This window comes from Alexandromys fortis, unplaced genomic scaffold (genome assembly GCF_014885135.2).
Source record: "Alexandromys fortis isolate MF-2015 unplaced genomic scaffold, M_Fortis_MF-2015_v1.1 scaffold_360, whole genome shotgun sequence".
NCBI classification, from domain to species: domain Eukaryota; kingdom Metazoa; phylum Chordata; class Mammalia; order Rodentia; family Cricetidae; genus Alexandromys; species Alexandromys fortis.
Window position 1 is genome coordinate 82775 of NW_026068238.1, and position 27324 is coordinate 110098.

At 38.4% G+C, this 27324-nt stretch overlaps 2 protein-coding genes and 1 pseudogene across 2 annotated transcripts; 2 read left to right on the top strand and 1 right to left on the bottom strand.

Annotated features, from left to right (window-relative positions):
• Window positions 1-5591: 5591 nt before the first annotated feature.
• Or51f2 (olfactory receptor family 51 subfamily F member 2) lies at window positions 5592-6548 on the top strand. The gene has a single exon (XM_050131055.1). It carries the CDS (start codon window positions 5592-5594, stop codon window positions 6546-6548), a length of 957 nt encoding a protein of 318 aa, XP_049987012.1.
• Window positions 6549-12679: 6131 nt separating this feature from the next.
• LOC126493934 (olfactory receptor 52R1-like) lies at window positions 12680-13624 on the bottom strand. Its single transcript, XM_050131076.1, has one exon. It carries the CDS (start codon window positions 13622-13624, stop codon window positions 12680-12682), a length of 945 nt encoding a protein of 314 aa, XP_049987033.1.
• An 11910-nt stretch (window positions 13625-25534) lies between these two features.
• LOC126493939 (olfactory receptor 51A7-like) lies at window positions 25535-26431 on the top strand (annotated as a pseudogene).
• Window positions 26432-27324: the final 893 nt, after the last annotated feature.

Consider the following 27324-nt stretch of genomic DNA (forward strand, 5'->3'; position numbering starts at 1 on the left):
TAGTCTATTATTTATCTTATCTATGTGAATCTAAAGTCTTATACCTAATTTATTTTTGTAACCAGAGTTTTCCTGTTCTGCTACTTTCAAATAATAACTCAGATGCTTAATATTAATTACAAATGCTTGGTCAATAGCCTGAGCTATTGACACACTGTACTAACTAGCTCTTACATTTTAAGTTATGATGTAACTTATTTATGATCTGGCACATGATGGTACCTTTATTAGCATGGCAAGTTTATCTCCTGCTCTCTCTATATCTAGATCACAACTCCACCTTTCTTCCTCCCAGCATTCTCAGTTTTGTTTTCTTGCCCATTCTTATCCTTTTAAGCTATTGGCCAGTCACTTTATTAATTAACAAGAATAATACATATTCACAGTGTACAGAAAGATTATTTTACAAGTTACAATAAGACTGGGCACATAAGGCTGCATGAGACAACACACTCCCAAGAGCAGGTGATACTCCCACTCCCATTGTTAGAGGAGTCCCACAAAAAAAAAAAAAATACCAAGCTAGCAAACATATTTGCAGAGGACAGAACAGACCCATGCAGGCTATATGACTGTGACTTCAGTTTCTGTGAGTCCATGTGGGCCTTGCTTAGTTGATTCTGTGGGCCATGTTCTCTTTATGTCCTTGACCCCTCTGGCTCTTACAAATCTATTCCCCCTCTTTTGAGAGGATTCCTGAGCTCTGAGCAAGAGGAACCCTGTTGAGATCTCCAATTTGGGCTCTCTTTGCCTCATGTTTGGCTGTGGATCTCTGAATCTTCTCCCACTAGCTGCCTGAGGCAGGCTCTCTGAAAGGAATTCTTAAGAATACAAAAGGCACTAACTATGACAAGGAAAAATAGAACCAACAATGGACTTCATCAAGAGAAAAAATGTTCAATTGTAAAAATGAAAATGCAAAACACGGTGAGACTATTCATAATGAAATTATCTGACAGAGAATGCCTCATGATCTATTTATAGCAAAGAAGAAAACTTATTAAAGGCATTAGCAACTTGTTTAAACAAGAATTTCACAAAGAGAGATAGGTGAAAGGCCACTTTGGAGATGAAAATGTGCACAACACTCTTACTCACTAGAAAAATAAGAACAAATTAAAATGAGATATCAATGTACATCTTTAATGTGTACAAAAATCTGCCAGTCGCAGACTAAGCCTATTATTTTTAAATTTTCTCAAGTGAACACCCACATGGAAAAGAAGACCTGAGATAGACGTATGACTGGATATAATATTATATAACATTTTAAATAACTTGTCTGAACATATTTGTGGCTTAATTTAATTTAGTGGCCGAGACTACTTGATTTGTAGTCATCAGGAGAGCCAGTAGTCATGTCCAATATATTGACATGAACTTAGAATATGCTCAGGTAAAATCATTTGTGGCATAGATCCTTATATTTTCAATCTAGGTATAAATATAACAAAAAATAGAGGGGTTATACCAGCAAGAATGCAGTGCATTTTTCCTCTGAAACACATTAAAATCTGGAGCAGATGCTGCAATGAATAGACAAGCTTTCAATACTTTGAACTCATGAGAAGTAAGTAGAAATGCATGGACTCAGAGACCTCCCAGTGTACATACAGGAGTGAAACTAGTATAGCATGAAATCTTCAGTGTGTTACAGTCTTGCATATGGGGTGACCTCAGAGCTGGAGAGATGTCAGAAACTCAGAACACAGTCTTCACTTCTGACCTCGAATCATGTTTTTTTTTATATTAACATGATATAGACATTGATATTCAAATCATGATTTTCAAAGATTTAATTTTTTATAAACTAATAGTCATAAATAATGATGTAATGAAGAAAGCTTATCCTTTTGTAGCTACAATTTGAATTTCTAAGAAAAAATTTGCTTCAGGAAAACATGGTCTAAAATCAATTAAAATTTACATAACAATGAACAACTGAGCCACTGTTAAGAGAGTTAGCTTTCTTCTCATTACTGGATGACTTGAGTCATTCTTTCTTAGACACAAGGTTAATTCTGTTTTAGTCATTACTGTATATTTAAAATTCATTTTTCTAAAGAAGGGTCTTCTGTAACCCACACTGTCCTTGGATTGAGTGTGTAACCAAGGATGAACTCAGACCCTAATTCCCCTGACTTCTCCCAGGTGACTGGGATTACAAGTGGGCACGACATGCTGAACCTCTGTAGCCACTGAAATTTAATTGTATTCCAGTCAGAAGTTAATAACTTTTCAAACTTGAATAACTTAAACACAAACATGAAGTAGTAACTATGAACCTATGTATTAGTTTGTGTGCATTGTTGAGAAAAGCATTATGGTGTGGTAGTTCAATTTGAGTAAGAATAGAAAAGGGAAGGAGGAAAGTTCTCGACATTTATCAAAAATTATAATCTACAGATAATGGGAAAGGACAGAACATTTATATTTAAACATATTACAAAGATAGCAAATGAGAGACAGAAGTAAACAGGCATTTTGACCTGCTTAGTGCAGTGTGAGTAGCCTCCTGGGTAATTTTCCTTGTCACCCCTCTTTGGAGTCTCATGAGATTTTTGGCAGCAGGCTTGAAGAACATGCTGGGATATTTCTTAGAGAGTCAGGTCCGTGAAGCGCTAGAGCAACCAGTACATACATGTGGGAAGCACAACGGTCCTTGTGTTGGTAAAACACCAGGGGCAGGTAAGATGCTAAGATCCTTACGAGGCCCATGAAGTAGACCGCTGAGGTCCAACAGGAGGGTGGGACAAAGGGACAGAGCAAAGCAAAGAGGCACGGGAGTGGGAGTGATGTTTGGAGAAAAAGGAGCACAGTTGGTAGGTGGAATAGGACAACCTGTGGTGGTGCTGGAGCAGGCAAGTTTCTTTCCAGGAGACAACATCAGAGAAAGGGAAAGTCAACAATCATTGTGATTCAAGGCAGCCCTAACAGTGACATTCACCATGTATTTTTGTTTTTCAGTTTTCATTTAGCTTTGGGATTGGACTCATTTCTGTATCTCTCTTTGCTTTGTCAGGAAGAAAGCTCTCCAGCAGGTTCAGCTCTACATGAGTTCTAGTCTTGGCTATAGAGTGTATTTAGCATGGTTTCTTTGCCTAACCCCCTCACCCTCAATTAGACAAAATTTAGTCTATTGCAAATTAGTGGCCTATCTTCCCCAGATATTGGATTTATTTGATGCTCACCGAGATATGTTTTTTTTCATTTTCTCTGCCATTTCAGTGGCTGTATCTGTTTGATAACTGATGCTTTTTATGAAAATAGTTACTTTATAATATAGTTATGTATATATACATGGAAATACTTTTATATATACTATTCCATCATTTTAAAGGTACATTTACTTAATCATATTGTTTTTATTAACTTTTAAATTACTTTTCTGGATGAGTTTTTTTATTTTTTTGCCTTTTTCTTTATTCCATTTTATTTTATTTTATTTTATTTTATTTTATTTTAGATAGGCTCTTTCCCTGTGTAGTTCTGGCTGTCCTGGCATTTGCTCTGTAGACCAGGCTGGCCTTGAATTCAGGGATCCACCTGCCTCTGCCTCCAGAGTGCTAGGATTACAGGTGTGCACCACCACAGCTGAGTTCTGGATGAGTTTTTTAAAAGTTCACCTAATATTGGATTTATTGTTAATGAGTTTATTTTAATATTTTATACCTATTGACTAGTGTTTTTGATGTCTACTTAATAGTTTCCTAGTTTTTTATGTTGCCAACTTGAATAATATTTCTTTTCTAATAAATGAATATTCACTAGGATATCATTAGACTTTCATGCTGATATGTAGTTTTCTTATATTACCCAGTTTAAAAAATAATTTTCCTGAATCACTAATTTTTTCTGGTATCGATAAAATACTGCTTTGGGGGCATTCTATCTTACACCAATATCCTAGTATTATCCTGAGAAAATAGCAAATTGTATTTTTTTTTGTAAGTTAACTTAGTAGTTTATATTAGACTATATGAAAATTTATAAGAGACACTGTATTCAAGGAAAGCTGAGGTAGATACAGAAAGAAATATTAAAGTTTGAGTAGAAGTATTTTGATAGTTGGTTGGAAATGACACCATTTAAATAAACGAAACACAACAGTAGCATTTTTAAAAGCTGGGCCATTTCTGTGAAAATAATAATTTATGATTCTAGTATATATAATCAATTTCTATGGAGATGAAAGCTATAGAGGGAAGTTATTAATATGACAGAATGATGAAATTCACTGCATGTCAGTACTTCTACTTATGAGAAATCATGTAGATTTTATTCAAAGAGCTTTTATTTTTATGTTTAGATTCTGGCAACCAGAATTGGGATTTCAATACTTACTTGAATTTTTTTCTGTAGATGAAATGGAAGTTAGGAAAATGGGCAGGGTACTTTTTTAATGCCTTGACAATAGGCAGAGAATTGATATCAGAAAAAAATGAAGGTAAAGCTGCAACATGGGTTTTGTTGGGAGAAAACAAAAGCAAAACAAAAAGGAAGAAGAACTCTATTGTCTTGAAATAGCCAATAGAGACTAGTTTCCTCAGAAGATGGGGAGAGAAATTTTCTATGAAGAATCTTTAAGAGTACACACTAAAAATTCAATGGTCACTAAAATGAGCCTCTGGATTCATTGGCTTCTGTTGAAAGCGTAGCTTGAATCTCTTGGCACAAGACAGAACATCAATCCTGAGGTCACTTCCCAGAAAGACTAAAGAGTTCCACACCTGCACAACTTATCTGTGGTTATATTTGGCACATATAAGTGTACACCTAAGGAAGCATAGTGACTGCAGTGTGTTTCTGGAAAGGTGCTTATTTGGAAAGAGTTCATCAGTAGCTTTGTCATCTCAGATGGTAGATAGACTCCTCCCATGCATTTCTGACATATAAGGAGTGGAAGGCATTAGTATCAGATAGAGAAAGTTCATCCATTCTCTTGCCTAATTGTATACTTTGGGGAGACTCACTTAGTTCCCCACCCTTTATATATATATGAGAGAGGGAGAGGAGAAATTTTACTTCATTGAACAGTTATGATGATTAGATGAATACAGATAATAAAACAATTGCCTCTTCCACTTTGTATATGTTCTGAGGACAACACTTCTCTGGATTTCAAAAATATACTGTGTCATTATTTGTTATAACACAGTCTTTAACTTACCATGTTAAAAATAAGGTCAAGGATGTCTTTCTCCCTTCCTCCTTCTCTTTCCTTTCCCCCTTCTTCCCCATTTCTTCCTCTTTCTCCTTCTCTCCCTTTGTCTTTCTTTATATTCTTCTCTGTTATGCTTTTATCTCTATTTTTCTCTAAGTATTTTTTTCTGAAGAGTCAGGCAGAGATTTGTCAAGGTAGTAGTGTAATTATTTAATGATTCAATTTCTGAGATATAATTGCTTCATCTGCAAAATATATGTGCTGGGAGAGAAGCCTACAGTTCCAGGATATCAGTAAATATAAAAATTATTTAATAATTAGTTAATATTTAATATTGACTAAGCACCAGAGAGATATTTATGTGATAAGTTGTACATGAATTGTTACATCCACTTATCTAATTATGCTTCTCTTCCCAGCCTCCACTATGTTCATCCTCAATAATACCAATTCCCAGCCTCCAACATTTCTCCTCACTGGTATCCCGGGTCCGAGAGCAGCTCAGGTCTGGATCTCCATTCCCTTTTGTCTCCTGTATGTAATTGCCCTCTTTGGGAACAGCATGATCCTGCTGGTGATCCTTCATGAACACAGCCTTCATGAGCCGATGTACTATTTCCTCTCTATGCTCTCAGTCACAGACCTAAGCCTGTCTCTGTGCACACTTTCCACTACCCTTGGTGTCCTCTGGTTTGATGCGCGAGAGATCAACTTAAATGCTTGCATTGCCCAGATGTTCTTTCTCCATGGGTTTACTTTCATGGAGTCTGGGGTTCTTCTGGCCATGGCCTTTGATCGTTTTGTGGCCATCTGTGACCCGCTAAGATATACCACCATTCTTACCAGTGCCAGGATCGCACAGATTGGCATAACCATACTGATAAGGAATGTTGCTGTCATGTTGCCAGTTGTGCTCTTTGTCAAGAGGCTGTCCTTCTGCAGATCGCTGGTTCTTTCCCACTCTTACTGCTACCATGTTGATCTTATTCAGCTCTCGTGTACAGACAACAGAATCAATAGCATTCTTGGTCTGTTTGCATTGTTCTCCACTACAGGGTTCGACTGCCCTTGTATCTTGTTCTCCTACGTACTGATCATTCGATCTGTGCTCAGCATTGCTTCCTCAGATGAGCGACAAAAAGCTTTCAATACGTGCATATCCCACATCAGTGCTGTTGCCATCTTCTACATCCCTCTCATCAGCTTGTCTCTTGTACACCGCTATGGCCACTCAGCACCTGCCTTTGTCCACACCATCATGGCCAATGTCTTCCTGCTCACCCCTCCTGTGCTCAACCCTATCATTTACAGTGTGAAGACAAAGCAGATTCGAAAGGCTATTATCAAATTTTACCTCAGAAGCAAAGCCAAATGTAATCAATAATGATTTCAGTAGAAAGGGACATTTAGGAATAAATGATTTTATAAAACGGGGTAATTTTACTCAAAGTACCAAACATACTTTTAAGATGTCAAGCTATGAAACTTCTAGGCGGTATGATATTTGCCTACTTAGTTTCTTTCTCAGTAAACTTCTATTAATGCCATTTAAATTATGATTTAATATAACATGAGTTAATGTAGGTTAAAAACTACTCATATTTAAAAATAAGTTGTGATATTAATCTGTGTAAAGTAATAATTCAGATTCTCCATACAATTAAAAGATGAATTTAATGAGTGAAATTGTAGATGAGTCAGTTGTTCTACTTTTAATGATACAGAAAAGTATTTCAATCAGTCTTATATGTTTTGCTTAAAACTTTTGGTTTTCTCACTGCTTCCTAAATTACTACATTATTGGTTAAATCCTAAAATACATATTAGCAATCTGAGTCATGTTCAGTGAATCTGTCTTATCTTTTATTATATGCTAAGAAAATATAGATCTAGGTAAAATCTGAGATTTTTCTCAGATGCTACTTATATTAATCCCAGTTGTATGCTTAAGCAGCTAAAGATTAATCACAGTAGATTTGAAAAGTCATTTGGGTTTACTATCAAATAAAAAATTTTCCAGAACTCTATTAATCATTTGCTTTTAACAATTTTATAAAAAATGATAGTTTATTTAGGTGCTTATTTTGTAAGAAATTAAAGTTTATACACAAGAGTCATCCAAGGGTCCAAATATTCCTTTGTCCAACATTTAACTGTATTTATACATGGGTAAAACATTGGATAATTTACATCTTATACTGATATTGGCATTGCGATTTATGTCACATAGACCAGGACTCATATGCAGTTGGTTCATTCTATATACAGCAGTAAGAGACTGTAATTACCCATTATTGTGGGTAAGAAACATTTGGTTTCAGTAAATGCAAGTAGGTAGGGATTTTTGTTTGTTTGTTTTGTGTTTCATTTTTTTTCTAGTACTTTCAGTAGACAGCTTATTTTCTCCTGAGATACTAATAAAACTTCCTTGCTTGTTCAGGCTTTTATGAGACTTAAGCTGTGATTGGCCAGGATGCAATGGTAACTACTTGAGCAATTCTCCTGGAGGAAAGATGTCTTGTGTGAGGCACAATGTTGAGGTTTGACTTTAGTGTGTCCTAGAATAGGAAAAGCTAAATTTCTGGTACTTTATCAGGTCCACCCCTAAAGATCATTCATCCGTTTGTCAAATAGCTCTGGCTCCCTTTCCCTTAAATCATCTCTCTGAGAATTTGCATTATTTGATCTATATGTGTAGTTTTTTTCCTAACAAAGGAATCTCTTTAACTGGATTTTCATTTGGAAAGTCTAACTAGCCTTCTTTTTTATCCCTCAAGTTTTCTGTGCTGAGAGCAAGTTCCATAATTTTAAGAGCTATTATTTGCAGGTGACATTGGAAGGCAACATACAACAGCCACAGTCACCATGTAACACATCTCTTATCTTTTAGCTGAAATTTGCCAGGTCAATTATGAGTGAGTCTTCCTAATTTAGCCTGCCCTTGCAGTCCAAATATTATATTCAGCCTCTGAGCACAGGAAATAGAATCTAAGTTACAAATTGCTTATGATAGTAATAGTGTTACTGTAAGGCCCTAATAGGAGAAGACTCATGTCAAGTAGAGGCTAAGACTTAAGATGGTATGTTAGGTGAAATGTCAGAGTCCAGTTTGAAGACAGAAACCACACAATTTGAACAGGTATAAATTGGAAGCAAAGTAGTGAGGAAATGGGCAAATAAGAAAGTTAACCAGAAATGCACATAATCTAGAGGAAATAGATACGAAGAACAAAGAGTGCTGAGATGGAACTGCCAAGGTGAAGCCCTTCTTCCATTCTTTAGGTCTATGAAGTCGTGGAAGTGTCTTATTTTTGACACTTGAAAAAAATATCTGCCCTCTCTATTGCCAGAAAAGTCCTTCCATACAAAGATGCTACTGGGAGACGGGTGCTGTACCTGGAAGTTGTAGACCCTCTTTACATGCATATTCATCCATGTCTCAGAGAGCTGGCGACAGGCCATCTTCTCAGCATGAGGTTGTGTGCGCAGCTTTCCAGATTCTTAGTTATTTGGAGCCTTTAAAGTACATACCCAGGCCAGAGTAGATGGAGTAGGAGCTACCTCAGCCAGAGTGCTGCTCACTGTGTATGTGGGTCTTCTGGTTTAGCCATTGGTGTCACATAAAACAGGTGGAGAAGAATGTGGGTGGTTCCGTATTGAAGAGATCTGTGCACTGATAGAAATATTTCTGAAAAAAAAAGGCAGGACCATCAATTGGATCCAAAGCTTATCTTTTAACATCATCATAGCCAGTTACAAAGAAACTATGTGGAGAACTCTCTTTCTCCCTGTGTTCCTTCATTACCATCAACTGACAAGAACTAACACTGTACCAGATGGTAAAAGAAAAACAAGTTATTGTGTCCACACCATTGTCATAGAACAGACAAAAGAAACGTGTAACTGAGAATTGGCAAATCAAAATGAGCCAGGCACTATTATGAATACATATTGCCTAATCTTGCATATCTATGTGTGCATATTTATCAAATATATTTGATGATTGTCTACCTAGGAAATTAAGAAGGGAGTGATTTATCAGTCAGATTGTATTTCTCCATGGCCAAAGTTTACCTCGCAGCTCCCCAATTTCCTCAACACATCTGGATGAATCATGAATGAGTGCTAAGCAGTGACAGTGGATGTCTCATGCCCTCAACAGGTGCGCGGTGCTGGTGTATCATGAGGTGTTCTCGTACTCTCCAGAGCTTATCAAGATGATGATTGCATGTGGGTTAGTTACTTTTCTTGTTGCTGTGACTGAACACCTGACAAGAATCAACTTGAAGTTTTATTTACGCATGGTTCTGATGAGAGTAGCCATCACTAGGGAAGGCATTATGAAAGAAGTGTGAGGTAATTGGTTACATCATGACCACAGCCAGGAAGCAGAGAAAGGTGAATACTGTCACTGAGTTAACTTCCTAGCCCCCTTTACTGACTCCAGCATCCCAGTCAATAAGATATGGTTATCCAGATTATGGTTGGACTTCCTCTTCAATTATGGAAACACCATCATAGGCACACTCAAAATATGCTGCACTAATATCCTTCCTGAGTATCATGTCTTAACGTAATCACACTGGCAGTTGAAACTAACCATGGAGGTATGATTGCTACAACAGTGATTGGGAAGATGAGGCAAAATGATTTGTTACTGATGCTCTAGAAATCAGTGATAATGAGATAAACTCGAAGCATGTGGGTATACAGGTCCGGTCGTATCACCTTGAGACATCTGAATCGTACTCCTGCTGTCATGGGAATCCATGCTTGGTCCTTTTTTTTTTTTTTTTGATATTGTTAATCTGACATTTTAATTGTTTGAAAACTTTGCAATGCATATAACTGTGTTTTTATCAAATACAGCACCATTCCCCCTTCAGTTTCTCCCCTATTATCCCCTACTACTTTCCCTTTAGACCCTATGTGTTCTTGTATGTTCTTTTAAGCCTACTGTGTCCATTTAGTGATACACTACTATTGCATGACTATAGAATCATCTACTGGAACAAGAATAACCTTTCAAAAGCTGTATCCCTGAAGAAAATTTACTCCTCCTTCCTTAGTAGGCATCAATTGACAGTAGCTTCTCAGCTAGGGTGGAACTTCACGAGTCCCTCCCCCATTCATGCTAAGACTTTGGGTGGCTTCATTTTGTTCTCTAGTTCCAGGGGATCCAAAGCCCTCTTCTATGTATGTGGTTCACAAACACACATGAAGGTAAAACACTCTCATGTATAAGAGAAATACATATAAAAGGAAATAAAATAAATAAAAAAGCTAGGCAAAGTAGCATGCTTTTGTATTCAAAACCCAGGGATATCGAGACAAGTGGTTCCTAGGATAGCCAGCCTAGGCTATATAAAGAGTTAGAGCCTCTAAAAAACCCTGTCACATTGTTTATCTTGGTTTGTTTCTGGGACTCCTCTCAGTGGGTTCAGGGCCTATCCCAAACTCTTAAGCTGGCTTTTGGGAACCTGTTCTCCATACTAGGTTGCGTTTCCCTGCCTTAATACAAAAGGAAAAGCTTAGTCTTACCTCAGCTTGATATGTTGTGCTGTGTTGACACCCATGGGAGGCCTGCCGTTTTATGAACAGAAACAGAAGGAATGGATAGAGGGAGGGTAGTGGGGGAGGTAAAGGAGGAGAGGTGGGAAGGGAAACTGTAGTTGAGATTCAAAATAAATGTAAAGAGTTAATAAAAAATAAAAAATCCTGTCATAATGAAAATGGAGAGTGGTATCTAAAAGAACATGGTTCTATGGCATCCACATACATGTGCATACATTTTCACCAGGTGCATTTGCACACACACAAATGAACACACTTATGAAAAGTAAAAGTGAGAGAATTGCCAGGGTAGAGGCAATGCATTCACTTTGAATATATGTGTTTTACAAACTTTATAGTTTTACCTTTGTTTTAATATTTTAAATTATATGTTATCACTGGGGTGAGGAAGTGAGAAAAATGGCTCATATTTAGAAGTAGAAGCTACCATCAGTGGGTTTCCAAGTGTTTCTAAACTCCACCATATAAAACATTTGTCTGTGAGTAGGTTGGAGCTATAATGCACAGTGCTGAGACATTTTACCCGCAGGAATGTTTCCCTCTCAGTTTGGTGAAAATGACTTCCTAGTTCAAACACACAGTATTGAATTTAGTAGTCTCCCCCATATGTTTGCCACGTTTTAATGGATCCAAAGACTGCGTGTTTTATCTGCCTCCTCTCTATTATGCATCAGAGGAAAGACTTTACCAGAAAACACTTCACCAGTTCTCAAGGGTGTTCTGAAAAAATATTTTATTAATATTGGTAGGGAAGAAAGCTCAGCTATTCCTGTGCAGTGACCCAAAGAAAGCATGTTTTAAGATACTCTATGATGATAATTCTGAATGAAATTAACATTTAATTTGTGATCTGAATTTTAAAGACTTTCTTCTGAACTTAAACCTTAGTTTCCAAAGAATCTGTTTTTCATTCTGAAATTCATTTTTCTCTGAGATTTAGTAGATTTTAGATCTGAGAGATCAAATTTTCAGTTCACTTAATACTCACTGTTAAAGTCTCAATAAGTTGAGATTTGGTAGCAATATTGTCAGAAAGTTTGCAGATTACTGTGCTTCTTAATGGATTATGTCATCTCTTGTACTCAGGGACCATTAAAGACTTTCCCATAGCTTTTGGCATCAACTTTTTTTTGCATGTGTTTGCTGAGTTATTAAAATACTTTTCTCTCCTACTATCATCAGCTCTATCAGTTAAGGACAATTATTAAAAATTAGGGTTTAAGTGTCCCTTTAGTATGCAGAATTAAGCATTTAACCAAACAAAATAAAACACACTGTTTTGTTAAAGAATAAAACTGGAAACCTACAATGATATATTCCTCCCTGTGGCTATTAATAACATTCCATTGAATTTATCAAAACTTTCCCTCTGCATATATTCTCAGTTTCTCAAAGTGCTTCAAGACTTCCCAATAGTTTTTTGTAATCATTGTTGTTTAGTGTTACATGTTGATGAGTTTCAGCACAGTTAAGAGACACACAGTACTCAATTGTTCTTTGTTTTACCTGTTTTATATTTATTGATATAAATAATGACTTTACATAGGCTTTTTAGACATATTTTAGTTTTGAAAAAACATTTCTATAAAGAGATTCCAAGATGGGGAAAATATATGAACTGTCATCTGTTTAAGAAAGATTTTTAATCTCTATTCAAACTATCTGTCAAATTAATGTTTTCAACTTTAATAATCTGTAGAAGGCAGAATTCTTTTAAAGTATTCAGTGCTTTAATATAGGAAAAAATATTTGTTTTTCTTACAACAATAACAGGTTAAATAAATATATATTATTCATAAAAGGTCACCAAACTCTCATTATTGACAACTTGAAAGTTATCTTCTGGAGGGATGCCAGACACCTTGTAAATGTATAATGACTTATCAACATTTGTCAATTATGTCATTTGATCATTTACCTGGGGCTACGGGGTTCCTTGGTTCAGGGGTCTTTTCTACAGACTCCTCGGGTAACCCTGTCCCTGATCTGTTTGGTTCTGACTCCATAGATGATGGGGTTGAGCATGGGAGGAACCAGCAGGTAGACATTAGCAAACATGATGTGCACAACTCGGGGCACATGGTGGCCAAAGCGGTGAGTGAGGAAGGTGAAAAGGGCTGGGATATAGAAAGCCAAGATAACACAGACATGGGAAGCACATGTACCAAAAGCTTTGAGACGGGCTTCACCTGAGGGCAACCTCAGCACAGTTCTCAGAATCATCACATAAGATACACTGATGACAATTATATCAAAGCCAACCACAGAGAAAGCCACAAAGAGCCCATATCCACGATTGATTTTGGTATCAGCACACACCAACTTGAGCACAGCCATGTGCTCACAGTAGGACTGGGGAATGACCTTGCTGGGACAGAAGGGCATCCTGGAGATCATGAAGCAGAAGGGGCTCACCCACAGCAGCCCTCTGACCATCACAGCTGTCCCCAGTTTGACGACTACAGATGTGGTCAGGATGCTGGAATGTCGGAGTGGGAAGCAGATGGCCACGTAGCGGTCCAAGGCCATAGCCATGAGCACCCCAGACTCCACAGAAGAAAAGGCATGTATGAAGAACACCTGAATGAGGCAGGCATGGTATTCAATCTTATGATCATGAAACCAGAGTATGGCAAGCATTTTAGGTTGTGTGGAAGAGGATAGGACCAGGTCAGTGGTAGCCAGCATGGCCAGGAAGAGATACATGGGCTCATGCAGTGTGTGGTCAATCCGGATTATGTGTAGAATGGTGACATTCCCAGTCACTGCCAAAATATACATGACACAGAATGGAAAGGCAACCCAAAATTGATAATTCTCCAGCCCTGGGATTCCAAGCAAGATGAAGAACAGAGGGTGGGAAGAGTTATACCTTGAAGCCACCATGGGAAGATAGTTATTGTTTTCTCAGCAATGAAGGTAATCTGTTCTCTGTGGATAATAACAATGAAATGAATGTTATTGATTATAAATCTTTTGAATGATTCTATTGGGGTTTTATCCAAAATGTTAAGGATTAATACAAACAACTTTGCAGCCTGAAGTGATGTAGCTCATTGACATGTTGATGAGGAGAAGTTTTGAGCATATGGACTCTCATACACTCTCCATATCAGTATCTCCAGGACAGTAAGTTACACTAGTGGAAATATATCTTGACCAATAATGCTCCAGTCAGCTCCATGTTTCTATTATTTACAACAGAAGAGATAATTCAGTCTTGCCCATATGACCACATCCCTCTCATGGAAGACAATACTCCTTAAAAGACCCTAACTATTTAGGGCTGATGACTTAACATTAACTCTAAGTGAAGCCTGGAGAAGATTTTGGAGTATAGCAGAGCTGACTGACCTAGTGACTCCTGTAACTAAACACAATACCATCACTATATGCACCCCCCCTATACCAGTGTACACCTGTACCTAACACAATACCGTAGGTATATGCATCTTCCCAGACTGGAAGTTAGGATGTGCTTTCTGTAGAGGTCAATTAAAATATCCCTGCTTCTGTAAGCACTATAGGCTCCATTGTAACTAATCACTTTAACCTTGAGTACAAAGAGGCCCTACTCATCAAAGTGTGTGTGTCTATGTGGTCCAACAAATCTTTATTTTTTTTTAAAGCCCACGAGCTGCATTTATCCATCAACTGCAGTTTACCAGCCCTGTTCTTTAGTCAGCCTGGAACCCTGTTCTACCTCAGTCACCTCTGTGCCTCATACAGAGTAGGACTTCAATAAATGTTTGTTAAGGGGAAGGACAAAAGAACTCTGTTATTCAGTAGCAACAGACATTCATTACATAGCAATATCCTACATGTCTCATCATAGCTCACATAACCCTGCTTTGAGCCATACCCCCAAGACAGGCTTCTTTATCTTTCTTTTATTTTATTGATTTTGTTGAGTTACACATTTTTTTCTGTTCCCCTCCATTCCTCTTCCCTCCCCTTAACCTGTTCCCATGATCCCTATGCTCCCAATTTACTCAGGAGATCTTGTCTTTTTCTACTTCCCATGTAGATTAGATCCATGTATATCTCTTAGGATTCTCATTGTTGTCTAGGTTCTCTGGGATTGTGATTTGTAGGCTGGTTTTCTTTGCTTTATGTTTAAAAGCCACTTATGAGTGAGTATATGTGATAACTGTCTTTCTGTGTCTGGGTTACCTCATGCAATATGATGTTTTCTAGCTGCATCCATTTGCCTGCAAATTTCAAGATGTCATTTTTTTCTGCTGTGTAGTACTCCATTGTGTAAATGTAGCATATTTTCCTTATCCATTCTTCAGTTCAGGGGCATTTACATTATTTCCAGTTTCTTTATCTTTCTAGAAGTTGCCTTGCATCATCGTATTTTTGGGTAAAACCTCTCTTTGCTTGTGATGTACATGGGTTATTTCTGCTCTGATGCTACTGTGGACTACACATTTTCTCAGTGAGCTGTACAAGGACTCTCACTTGCCTCTCCCTCGGCCACTTCCCTCTGCTTACTTTCAGTAGGAACTGTGTCTTCCTGCTTTGAAAGCTTTAGTTATAATCCTTCTTTAGAAACAAGCTGTTAGCAAAAAAGCAGTTTGAATGTATACCTGTTAGCAACTCATCCTTAGGAACTAACAAATGTTTCAACTTCCTAGTCTAGATGGTGCCTAAAACTGAGTTTTTCTTTCCAGGATCACAAATATGCTTAACCTCCTTCTAATTTTTCCTAGATTTGTTGTGGTTTGACAGAAATGGAGCTCAGAGTTTATAATGCAGACTCTAAGTTGGACATTTTACTTTTTGGAATAGTTGATAACTATATGTTTGGTGTGAGGTCAGGGTTTATGCTTTGTGTTCTCTTTCCAGGCCACCTCTTTTCATCTTGAAAGTCTTGTCGATCCAGGCTTTCTTCTCTTCAGTTTCTGGTCTAATGTCACCGTGAGCTCGTTGGAACCTAACCACTGAATACTCCAGCCACTCACTTAGATAAACTTCCTGAGATGAGACCTTCTTTGTTCCTGGTGAAAACAGGGGGAGAGGTCTGGCTAAAAGCACAACTTTCCACTGTGCAGGGTGTCTCTAACTGTGAAAGCATTGCTGCCTTTTGAAAATTTATAATACAAAGCATAAAATCAACTCTTTCCAACTCATGCAGACCCCTTAATCTTCACTTTACCATGAGAAAAATAAAGTCAGAACCATTAAATGATTTATTTACTATCACATACTAAATCTGCATGAGAGAACTCTCTTGCAGTCAGAGCCTCTGGGGGCACGTGCTGCTGTCTTCACTTGCAATGAGTTATTGGGATTTCCACCCTGGTTGGGCCAAGTAGGAATGGTCGCCTATTGTGACAAAGGCTGATATAAAAGGAATTTGCACAACTGTATACTGAATTGGGGACACACGTAAATTTGAACTAGGACCCATGCTACTTCACTTGCCTGAATTCTGTGGATCAAGTTCCAGCTTGTGCTACTCTGGGCTTCTCTGAGATGTTATTTCTTCTTAGTATCTGTGACTCGGTCTTGGAGGTTAGATGCAGGAGTCGCTTATTCTGTATATTTCTGTAGTCTGGTAATCCCCCTCCACACACACCATCTACTGTCAGTTATCCGCAAACAATTTCTTTAAAAATCCATTTTGTCTCTCTTCTCTTTTGTCTACAAATCCCCCTCAACAATGGACCACCACAGAAAAGACATGCTTACTGTTCTCTTTTGCTAGCTCAGAATCTGATTTCCTTCCATGGATACCATAGAAAAACAGAGGCAAACTAGGATTTGAGTGCAGAGTGGGAGTCTGGGTGATTACTACGTGCCTGTTTCTTCACCATGCTACACCCTCTGAGTATTATAGAATTCAGTTCCTTCCCTATTGTAAACTCCTTTGCCTGTCTCCCTCAAACATACTTAAAAAGGAAAGACAAAAATCAAAGACATTTCGTGGACAGTAAACAAGAATTTGACATATCTTGCCAATTATGTTCAATGTGAGAAACATTCAACATGAAAACACAATTTACCAAATCATTATTAGCTTTAAGGATCAGAATATACAATTTCTAAGCATATTGAAAAAAGAACAATGTAATTTACTGTCACAAATACCCTTTTTTCTCTAAGTTATTATTAAATATATTCTCTTATTTTTTCTAATATGATAGATTTCTTACTATCATAATGTGTCTTGGTGTAATTGAGTCATCTACTTTGGGATCATTATGGCTAGCATGATCACACCGTGGGTTTCTGACTCAGCTTTTAAATTCTCCACATAAAATCTAACTTGTAGAAAATGTGTAGAATTTGGTGAAGGAAATTTAATTATAAGAGCTGTGACCCCAAGTTGAGGACAGCTTAGCTTGCATCAGGGAATGTGGGATGAATGCAAGGTACCTGTTGGCTCTGTTGGGTATCCTTCACTTCACCCGTGCAGGGAAATTCTTGTGTCCTTCAGTCAAAAGCGCTGCTGAAGTTAGTTAAGAGGTGACAGAAAAAACTGGACAAGATCTTGTTACTGAATAGCTTCAGAGAGATGGAAGCATTGTTTTCTCACTTTAAAGTATCTAATCTTTCAGGTAAAGTTTTAATAACTGAGCATGTAACCTTCTTTCAGGCGGGGTTGTGTCTGGTGTAGTCTTCCTGCCTTTTTAGGTCTCGCTGCAGAGTACAGTGGGGATTGTTATCCATTCTTCCCATCACCAAGTGCTGTTTGGCGTTCACACACCTCTGGAACTCAAGGTCCCAGGGATGTACAGTTCATAGCTTTGCCTTCTAGTGTCACGGAGACTCTGTGAGTCCCACTGCTCTCTGGAAAGGGAAGATATGCCTATGGCTCAAAAAGCACTTACCCTAAAGACTTTTCATTTATTGACTAAGCTCAGCATGTCTACAAGCAGTTCTAACAAGCCCCTGGGATCCAGCTTTTGGCAGAGACCTTAAATTAGGGTTTATTTGAAGGAACATGCCTTGCTTTCTCTTCCCTTTGATAATTCTGTCTCCATTTCTAAGGCTCATTGTCTCATTCTCATCTTGGCTTCCTCTGAGACTAGGTTGCAAAGATGGTGTTAACTCCTAACTTCCCTTTATCCTCTGTGCAAGTGAACATAAAAACTTGAGGTTAGAATGCATTGCAAGAGTTGTGGTATGATTACAAGAGTATGAGCAATTGTATACACTCATTGTTTAATTAATCTGAGGGTATATGTGAAATTTGAAAGTTCGTTCATATTCATGTTTATATGTGTATATGAGGTTTGTTAATAAATATGTAATTAAGGGACTGAATACAAACATAACAAATATATATTTATGAAGTTAATGTGCAAGTATATTAATAATGCATATTATTGTTCTGTAATACATATTGGTGTGATAACATCGTTTTTTATTTAATGACTATAGATTACATATACTTTGTGAATGCATGGGCCTAGCTGATAATGTGGGATGGCATATCTGTGTGTGTGTGTGTGTGTGTTGTGCATGCCAGCAATGTCACAGTGCTTCAGTGTACACTGTGGTAGCTGTGATTGCAAAGCCTCTCTCTTATGAGGGAATGATGATTCAGAGAAGAAAAGAAATTTCGGCAGAGAATCTACCTGTCCTTCCTGGGCCTTTCTAAGGCTGGAAGGCCCTCCTCATTCAACATGAGTATCCCAAACCAGTACAGGCTCCATCTATTTTTTTTCTGTCAGTAAATCTTAAATTTTTTAAAAGGTGGCAGAATAGTAAGAAAAAAGAATTTACTTAAAAAAAAAAAGATTTATTTAAGCAAAATAAAATCAGGAGGCACACCCCTATAACCCCAGCACTGAGAGGGTGAGGCAGGATGGCTGCCTTCTTTTTGGCATGCATAAGTATAACAGGCCTTGTTTCGTCTCACCCAAACAAGTGTTTTGTTAGTTTTCTCTTCAGCTCCAAATCTGATCAAATTAGCTGGGGAGGAATATTAGTCTAAATTCTATCTGTTCAATTCTAGAGGATCCTGGATTGTATTAGCAGTGAAATGAGTAGTCATGCTTCCAGAGAAAACCTATGTGTTCTGACCGGTCACTTATTATGTTTAACTTTTATTCCTCTTACATTAGTATGACAGTTCTTAAGTCCCATCTCACAGGGAGATTTACCTAATAATATATCATTGTATATATTACTTTTTTACTTGAGATCATCCTGGATGGCAATTACTTTCTCCTCTAATTTGACTATAGTCCTTGTGTAAAAGTGGGAACATGGACACAGAGATATACTGATGGGTGCTGCGTGGATGAGAGATGGACACAGAGACACTCCCACTGTTGGGGTGCTGTGTTGTTTAGATATGGACACAGAGACTCCCACTGTTGGGGTGCTGTGTTGTTTAGATATGGACACAGAGACTCCCACTGTTGGGGTGCTGTGTTGTTTAGATATGGACACAGAGACACTCCCACTGTTGGGGTGCTGTGTGGATGAGAAGGTGGACACAGAGACACTCCCACTGTTGGGGTGCTGTGTGGATGAGAAGGTGGACACAGAGACACTCCCACTGTTGGGGTGCTGTGTTGTTTAGATATGGACACAGACACTCCCATGGTTGGGGTGCTGCATGGATGAGACTGCAAACTTGCAGTGCTGGATCCATAAGCCAAGGTACCCATGAAGCCAACTGGCAGGCATGTGTGTAGAAATTCTCTCTCAGGATCAAAAACAGAAACCAGTCCCACTGACACCTTGATTCTAGACTCCTGCCCCCCAGAACTGGGCTCTAACAGGGCCTGCTGTGTAAGCTACTTGAAGGCTAATTTCTCTGCACTTACCAAAACACATACTGCAACTCAAAAAAAAAAAATCACAGGGAAAGTAAAAGATTACTTTTCTATAGTTCTATAATCACATTTCCCATTGCAATTACTGCTAATATTGGCTACATATGAAATTGTAATACTTTAAATATGCTTGTTCATTCCTTGAGAACTTTGTAAAGTTTTCTTTGACCATTCTAATTTCTCTTCACACCCTTCCCCCAGGTCCTCCCTTGTTTTCCCACTCAACTTTCCTCATGATTGCTGTCTTAAAAACAAGACAAAGCAAAATAAAATATAGAATCAAGATTTTAAGCATACAAAATTTAATTATTTATATTCACATATGAGCTAACTGCACTTAAGGATATCGGGGAATGCCAGGAATTAGGAAAACTCGCGAGCCATCTTAGAGGTCTCAGAGCAGCAGCGCCACCAGAACTCAGACCTCCATCCAGAGCCACTGAACCCAAAACATCTCCGCAAGAAAACACTGTTGCATGGCCCTGAGATGCCTACCATTTGATTGTCCTTGTGAGCAGATGGCCACAGTTATTACTGAGATACTATAAAAATCTGTGAGCAGACAAGCGAAAGAAAATTTAAATTCTAGAGAACACATAAATAGTATTCCAGGAAGCTGTGATCAAAATTAAACAGAAATTTCACATGGCTTTGGACAGTTGAGTCAGTATGAAAGGCAAGGATCACTTTTCTTTGGAGGACTCAGTGATGTTTCTTCCAGTGATTTTTGTGAGCTAAGGTAGTGTGACCTCCTCTCTAGTCATTACATGTATTCTCTGCTTAATTGTCTAACTGTGCGGCAGGCATAATTCATTTGCTTTTAAAATGTGAATAGCCTAAATAAAATCAAATATGAAGATAAAGCTATAGATGGAATGTTACTTGATATATCTTCCCCAGGGATGCATTATGCTGCATTTGACTGAATAGAAAAGGAGGAAGAGGGAACCAAGGAAGCATACGAGCCTGCTGACTCTACATAGCAGAAAGTGGAACTGAGTCCAAAGGTAGAGAGAAATGAAGCCTGGTATCAGTGGCCATCAGGGAGATGCAAACCTGACAGTGATCCTAGAAGTGGAGATGTACACTCTGAGGTGGGATAAACATTAGTGTAATCATTATGGCAAATGCTATGGAGAGAGCCCTAAAGACTAAACATAGATCCACCATGGGATCCAACTCATACAGTGTTGGGCATTCAATGGAAATGACCTCACTGCACCGCAGAGCTTTGCATTCTCATGTTTAGGTCGGACTGTTTCTAACAAACAAATAAAATATGGAATTGAATGAAGTGTCTATCCACAGACGAATGAAGGAAGAAAATTCAGCAGCAGGAAGACGCCTGGTCTGCTGAGAACTAGGTTGGATATAGGTGGACGGTCACCATTCCTGAATGCTGGGCTTTATTTGATATGGCAGAAGTTTAGTCTTCCAAATGGGCACCAATTCAAAGCTGTACAAAGAAAGACTATATTGTGAAGGCAGAGTCCTAAGCACTAATCTAGTCTATCAAGAATATTGTTTTGTTTCCTTGTTTGTTTAATAAAGTCAAAAGCTAAGCAACAGTGCTTGGTGAATGTGGGCTGACGACACTCTCCACATGAACCATAGACCATCAAAACCCCAGTGCGAGTGTCATCCTTTCAGTGATTGGTCAGGAGGGTCCAAGTGACCCTACAAGTGATCTTGGTTGCCTGCTGGGGACTGAGTGTGGGCAGCGCTGCTGAAAACATGACATAATTAGGACAAGAGAGTCAGATTTGAGCAGGATTTCCTGAATTTCTCTCTCCAGTGGGCCTGTCTTCACAGTAGCAAAAATATCTATTTATTGTTATAAATGTTTTGGTGTGTGTATAGACATAGATATATTTATTAATATGATTTTTAGTTCATAGAGCAAAATGTAATATAAAATGTAACATTCTTTAAACTTTCTTATCTACTCACTCACATGTTATTTATGATTTTGGGGGCTTTTTGTGAATAACCAGAACAATAATTTTCCATCTTTTAGTCACCTCTAGATTAGGGCTTCTCAGTATGTATGACTCTATAAACAATTGAGTGGACTAGTCCTTTGTTTTGAGGGAAGAATGTATATATTTTAGAGTGTATAGTAGCAGTCTTGGAATCTACTTTCTAGATTCCTGTAGCTTTTTCTCCCATGTTATGACAACCAAAAAAGACTTCAGACATTACCAAATGAAACTTTGGGAGAAAAGTGACACTGTTCTTGCTAGATCATTTTTAAGTGAGAAATGCATATGTACTTTTCTCTTAATAATGTTTGAGGAATTACAGTAGTGCTGTTTTCAAAATCCTCGACCAAGGTAAGCCTTGGTCATGTGCAAGATGAGGACTCATAATCTTAACTGATGTTCTCATTGGATTATGGCATGCTGGGAAGACTATTTGAATATCATTAAGTTGTGAGTTCCACAGAAAGAAAAAACAGAAACTTTAAAACTACAGAATAGGAAGAATTTCCACCTTTGATTCTGAATAAAAAAAAATGTAAGTTAGTAGGTCCTAGAGACTTGGAATTGTTAGGTTAAATTCCCCAGTGTAACCTGATGTTTTCTTGTGGAAACTCCACTTATAGAAATTGCACCATGCATTATAGAGGGTTCAGGGTAAAAAGACTTCTGAGATTACACAATCTAAGGATCAAGATAATTTTGAAGAAGAGTTCATGCCTGAAAATCCTATGGCCCTCTGCCGGCTAGAGTACTCCTATGTATTTGCATGATGAATGCAGTTGAAAATAAGAATGTTTGTCAATGGCAACTCATTTCCTTAGTTATGTGAGTTAGCTTGGGAGGGTAACAAGTATGACCTTAGACATAAGTCCTTGCCAAGGCCATTGGGGAGGTGAGAGCAAGACACACACAGCGCTGTTTCCCTCTGCATGAACTCTGTTATCCCAAGAACTGGCCAGCAGCTGGCTTCCTTAACTTCTTTGATGTAGAATTCTTATGTTTTACTTTTTGAGATTATAATATAATTCCAACAATTTTTCCTTCCTTTCCTCCCTCCAAATCCTCCCATGTGCCTAAGCCAGGTACCAGGGATTCCAGAGGTACTATTTCTAGAGTTACACGCAGAGTCAGTTTAAACTACTGTGGACTGAATCACCACTAATGACAAGTAGTTCCTGTTGCTTCCCACATCTCTATACTTAAATATCCAACAAATATAAGTGCAGGAAAAATTTATGTAGTTTATATCTCAAGGGATGATACATGCTCACTTGGCTCTCTTTCTAGGCCCATTGTGAGGAGAATTATCTTGGTAGTGGGAATGTGTGGTGGAGGGTCTTTATGCTGGACAAGAAGTTGAGAAAATCTGGAAACGGCAAAAGGTCAGAAGAAAATATACTTCTAGGACTATATCCTCTGTGACCTGATCCTCCAACTAGATTCCACTGTATAAATATCACTGCCTCCCAATAACACAATCATATTATGAATACATCCAGGGACAAATCATCCATCATGTGAGAAATTTCATTAATTGTCTTCGGAGATAAACTCACAGATGCATTTAGAAGTGTACTGAATTCCCCAGGCAGGTCTTAATCCAATTTAATCCAATCAAGTTTATGATCAAGATTAATTATTAATATAGAGATGCAGAATTCAAGAGCAGCCAGGAAAGAATCCAAGATTAGGCAAGACAAAGGGACCAGGGTTGTGAACGTTCTGAGTAGGACCAATAGCAATGGCCTGGAAAGACGTGAGTGCTTTAGAACTTTGCAGTGGCAACGGTAGGAAATCAGCCTGTCAACAGCATTGACCACGCTGCCATCATTTGAGACAGTGAGGTAAAATGAACCAACACTGACTAGATAATAGATCCTCCCAATCAAGGTTTATTGCTTCTGTTCTGCGTAAGGAATGCCACATATTCTACCAACCCTCTTAATAGTTCTTAAATCAAGCTAACTTGAGGAAAAAGTCTTCAAAAAAGTCCTTAGTGATAAAAAGCTGCTTCCCTGTTCCTTCACTTCTTCACTGTGCCCTGTTTCTAGTCTTTACCAGCTAACTCCTTCTGTGTGGACTCAAGCTACTCTTTCTCTATCATAATGTGAACTGCTCAGCGTCCCTGTGAAGGGAATGCACTTATGCATGTCATTTCCTTTACAGTTCCTTGACTAGTGATAGCAAGCACCAGAGGTGTCCTGCCTCCCTGTACCTTGTAGGGACATCCTTACATGCTGGCAAATGTAAGCTCTTGCAGGTGGCTTTGGGTACTTGAGTTTTTCTGAGGTTGTGAGTCCGTGGGTCTGGGAGATGCTCTGTAAGAACCGTCAGAGGGCAAGTGTGCAGGATGTAGAGTATTTTATGTTTATGATTCAGATAGATAATTGTAAAGATTTGAGTATTTGTGTATATGATTTTTATTTTGCTCATTTGAGTGAAAGAAATGGAATATCACTCTTAATTCTGAAATTCCTTTTGGCTCATTCTCCATCCACACTGTATTAATTTACAATATCACATCTGTGTGTACACATGTGTTTCATGCAAAATTCTCTATTCTAAGAGTCATCAAATTTTTCTATAAAAGGTCAGAATTTAAATGATTTATAATTTTTAGATGAATATGACCTCATCATTTCTGTCCAAGTTGTTTTTTTTCTTGGTCCCATTTCATTCTTTACAAATATAAAAAGGCCCCGAATTTGCACAATAGTCAAAGAGTTGTGTTTGTTTTCAAACCTCTGTGATAGACCCTTAATCGTTGCATAACCTGTGCTGTGAATTGCAACTTATGATGAATACATTGAATGATACTGTCAATAGTAAAGAATTTATTCAGATGTCTGGGTCTGCTCACATAGTACTGTGGTCTGTGTGAACACATCCCCACTTTAGGGAATGCTTCCATGCTACAAAATACTATATTTAATTTACTTAATTTGTCTCTTAAGAGATGTCGTTTGAGATGCTGGGAATATGGTTCTGTCACTTAAGTGTTTTCTGTGAAAGCATGAGGACATAGGTTCAGTTCCTCAGTCCCCACATATCATGCTGGGTATTGGGGTATGTGTCTCTAATCCCGGGACTGAAGGGGAGAGCAAGGGAGATCCTGAGGTTCACTGGCCAGCTAGTCTAGCTGAAATGCAGAGTTCCAGGTTCAGTGAGAGACTTTATCTGAAAAAGTAATGTGAAAAATATAGTGATAATTCATTTGTATTTTAATAAATAAAGCTTACCTGAAGTTCAGAGAGTAAAACAGCCATACTGGTCAGCCTTACAGACCAGGCAGTGGTGGCACGCATCTTTAATTCCAGTAGCCACACTAGTTTGCCATAAAAACCAGGTGGTAGTGGTGCACACTTTTAATCCCAGCCCTAGAGAGGAATATAAAACTGGAAGAGACAGCTCTCACTTACAGTCTCATTTTGAGATTCCTGAAGGCAGGATCACCGTTTTTGGACTGAGGTAGAGGTAAGAGCCAGTGGCTGGCTGTTTTGCTTTTCTGACCTTCAGGTTGAACCCCAGTTTCTGTCTCTGGGCTCTTATTAATCATGCTACAGAAAGACATAGAGGAATACACTTGAAGCATGATCTCTGGTTGTCCATATGCATGAACCTGTACAAATGCATTTAAGAGAACCTGCACACACACACACACACACATATATATATATACATACATACATATGAATACAGAAATATATAGGTGTTATTCTTGCTTAATGGAGGTACCAAAACATTATTGTACTTTCTAGCTTTAGAGTTATTTAAAAATATATCTGAAAATAAATATCTACATATAAATAATGTAAAATTCTTAAATAAAAGTATGAAAAAATGGTTTAAGTATATTCCATACTTTTAAAAAGTTATATTATTTTTATCTCCTAATCTGAGCTATATTAAACTTAACCCAAGTTGTCATTGCAACTGAGATAATTCATGTGGGTTATTAATGTCACCGTAGGTCCTGGAGCAGTTGAACAATATGTGTACTTGGATGCTTCTCAACCTCAGCAGTTGATGTCTCTTTATTCCCACTGATCGGGATCCCAGGCCTTGCACATGCACACATTTTCGCCTCCATCCCTATTTACCTCATGTGTCTTCCAGCCTTCCTGGGAAACTGCACTATCCTCTGTGCCATTAGAACGGAGCCTCCTCTGCATGAGTCCATGTACTATTTCTTCTCCAGGTTGACCTTTTCTGACCTGGGCCTGTCTTTCTCCTCCATTCCCATGATGCTAAGAATATGCTTGTTCAATTCCATGGGGATTTCTGCTGACATGTCCATTGCCCAGGAATTCTTCAATGGATTCACAGATATGGAGTCTTCAGTGCTGCTCACTGTGTCCTTCGATTGCTTTGGCACCCACTGAAATACAGCTCCATCCTCACAAGCTCCACATTTGTGCAAACTGGGCTAGTCTTTGCTGTTAAAAGCATTCTCCTAGTGCTCCCCCTTCCATTGACTTTAAGGAGACTCAGATACTGCCACACGCACCTGTTATCACAGTTCTATAGTCTTCATCAGGATGCCGTGAAGCTGGCCTGCTCTGACAGCAGGGTCAGTTTTTACTATGGTCTGTTTGTTGCACTGTGCATGATGTCAGACTGTGTATTCGTTGCTGTGTCCTATGTGCTCATCTTGAAGACTGTGTTGGGTATTGCACTCCATGGAGAATGGCTAGAAGATCTCAATATTTGTGTCTCCAACATCTGTGCTGTGCTCATCTTCTATGTAACTATCAGTAATTTAGCCGCACCACTTTGCAAAGCATAAGTCTTTATTAGCTATGATTCTGATAGCAGATGCTTTCTTGCTGGTATTACCATTGATGAATCCCATTGTAAAAGCTCATCATATTAGAGTAAAAGCCTTAGAAAAATGGGGTCTACATTCTAAGTAATAGACATGATATTCTCAGAAGCTCCATTTTCTCTACAAGTAGTTACTTTAGAGACAGGACAGTGTTTTATCCTCAAAGGAGATCCACTTGTTTCAATCAGTTAGTTCTGTCACTTTTCTGGCCTAAAGGAGGAAAAGACTTTATATTCCACAGAGCCTCTGTGTTTGGATGATGGAAGACATTTCTCCTTAGACACAAGAAGAAAGAATAAGAATTTCCACAATCTTCTAAAGAAAACATGGGGCATATGGTCTTTTGTTGTTTCTGGAAGTAGACTGAAAGATTCTGGAACTGTTATACATCATGTATTTGTCTCTAATTTTGATCCCTGTTCATGTTGTTGTAGAAAAAGTGTCCCCTAGAGAGCCACTGACACGGCAGAATCAGCAGTGCTGCACGCTGGGAGCCAATACTCATCTTAGCGAGATCCCAAGCAATTGACATCCCAATTAATGTTTGAGGAATACATTCTAGGGTGATGTGAAAGAGGAAAATTTTAAAAAAGGCCTGTCATTTGTCCATCCTGATTTATGGTGAAATAAATTTTAGAGGGGTAAATTATGGAAGGTGATGTGGGAGTGTCATATATCAATCTGTTGATTTCATTGGCTGAGTAATAAAGAAACTGCTGGCCCTGATAGGTTATAAGATAGGTGGGCAGAATAAACAGGATAGGATGCTGGGTGGAAGAGGAAGTGAGGTCAGACTCTGCGCTGCTTCCAGAGGGACCAGACAGTCTGGACAGCTCTGCTGTGGAGCAGAGACGCCATGCTCCGCTCTCCCAGGCAACTCCAACTCAGGATGGACCTAGGCTAGAATCTTCCCGGTAAGCACACCTTGGGGTGCTTACACACATCATTAGAAATGGGCTAGTCCAGGTGCGAGAGTTAGCC

Excerpts from the sequence above, each read along its gene's own strand:
- Or51f2 (XM_050131055.1), top strand. The coding sequence starts at position 5,592 with ATGTTCATCCTCAATAATACCAATTCCCAGCCTCCAACATTTCTCCTC.
- LOC126493934 (XM_050131076.1), bottom strand. The coding sequence starts at position 13,624 with ATGGTGGCTTCAAGGTATAACTCTTCCCACCCTCTGTTCTTCATCTTG.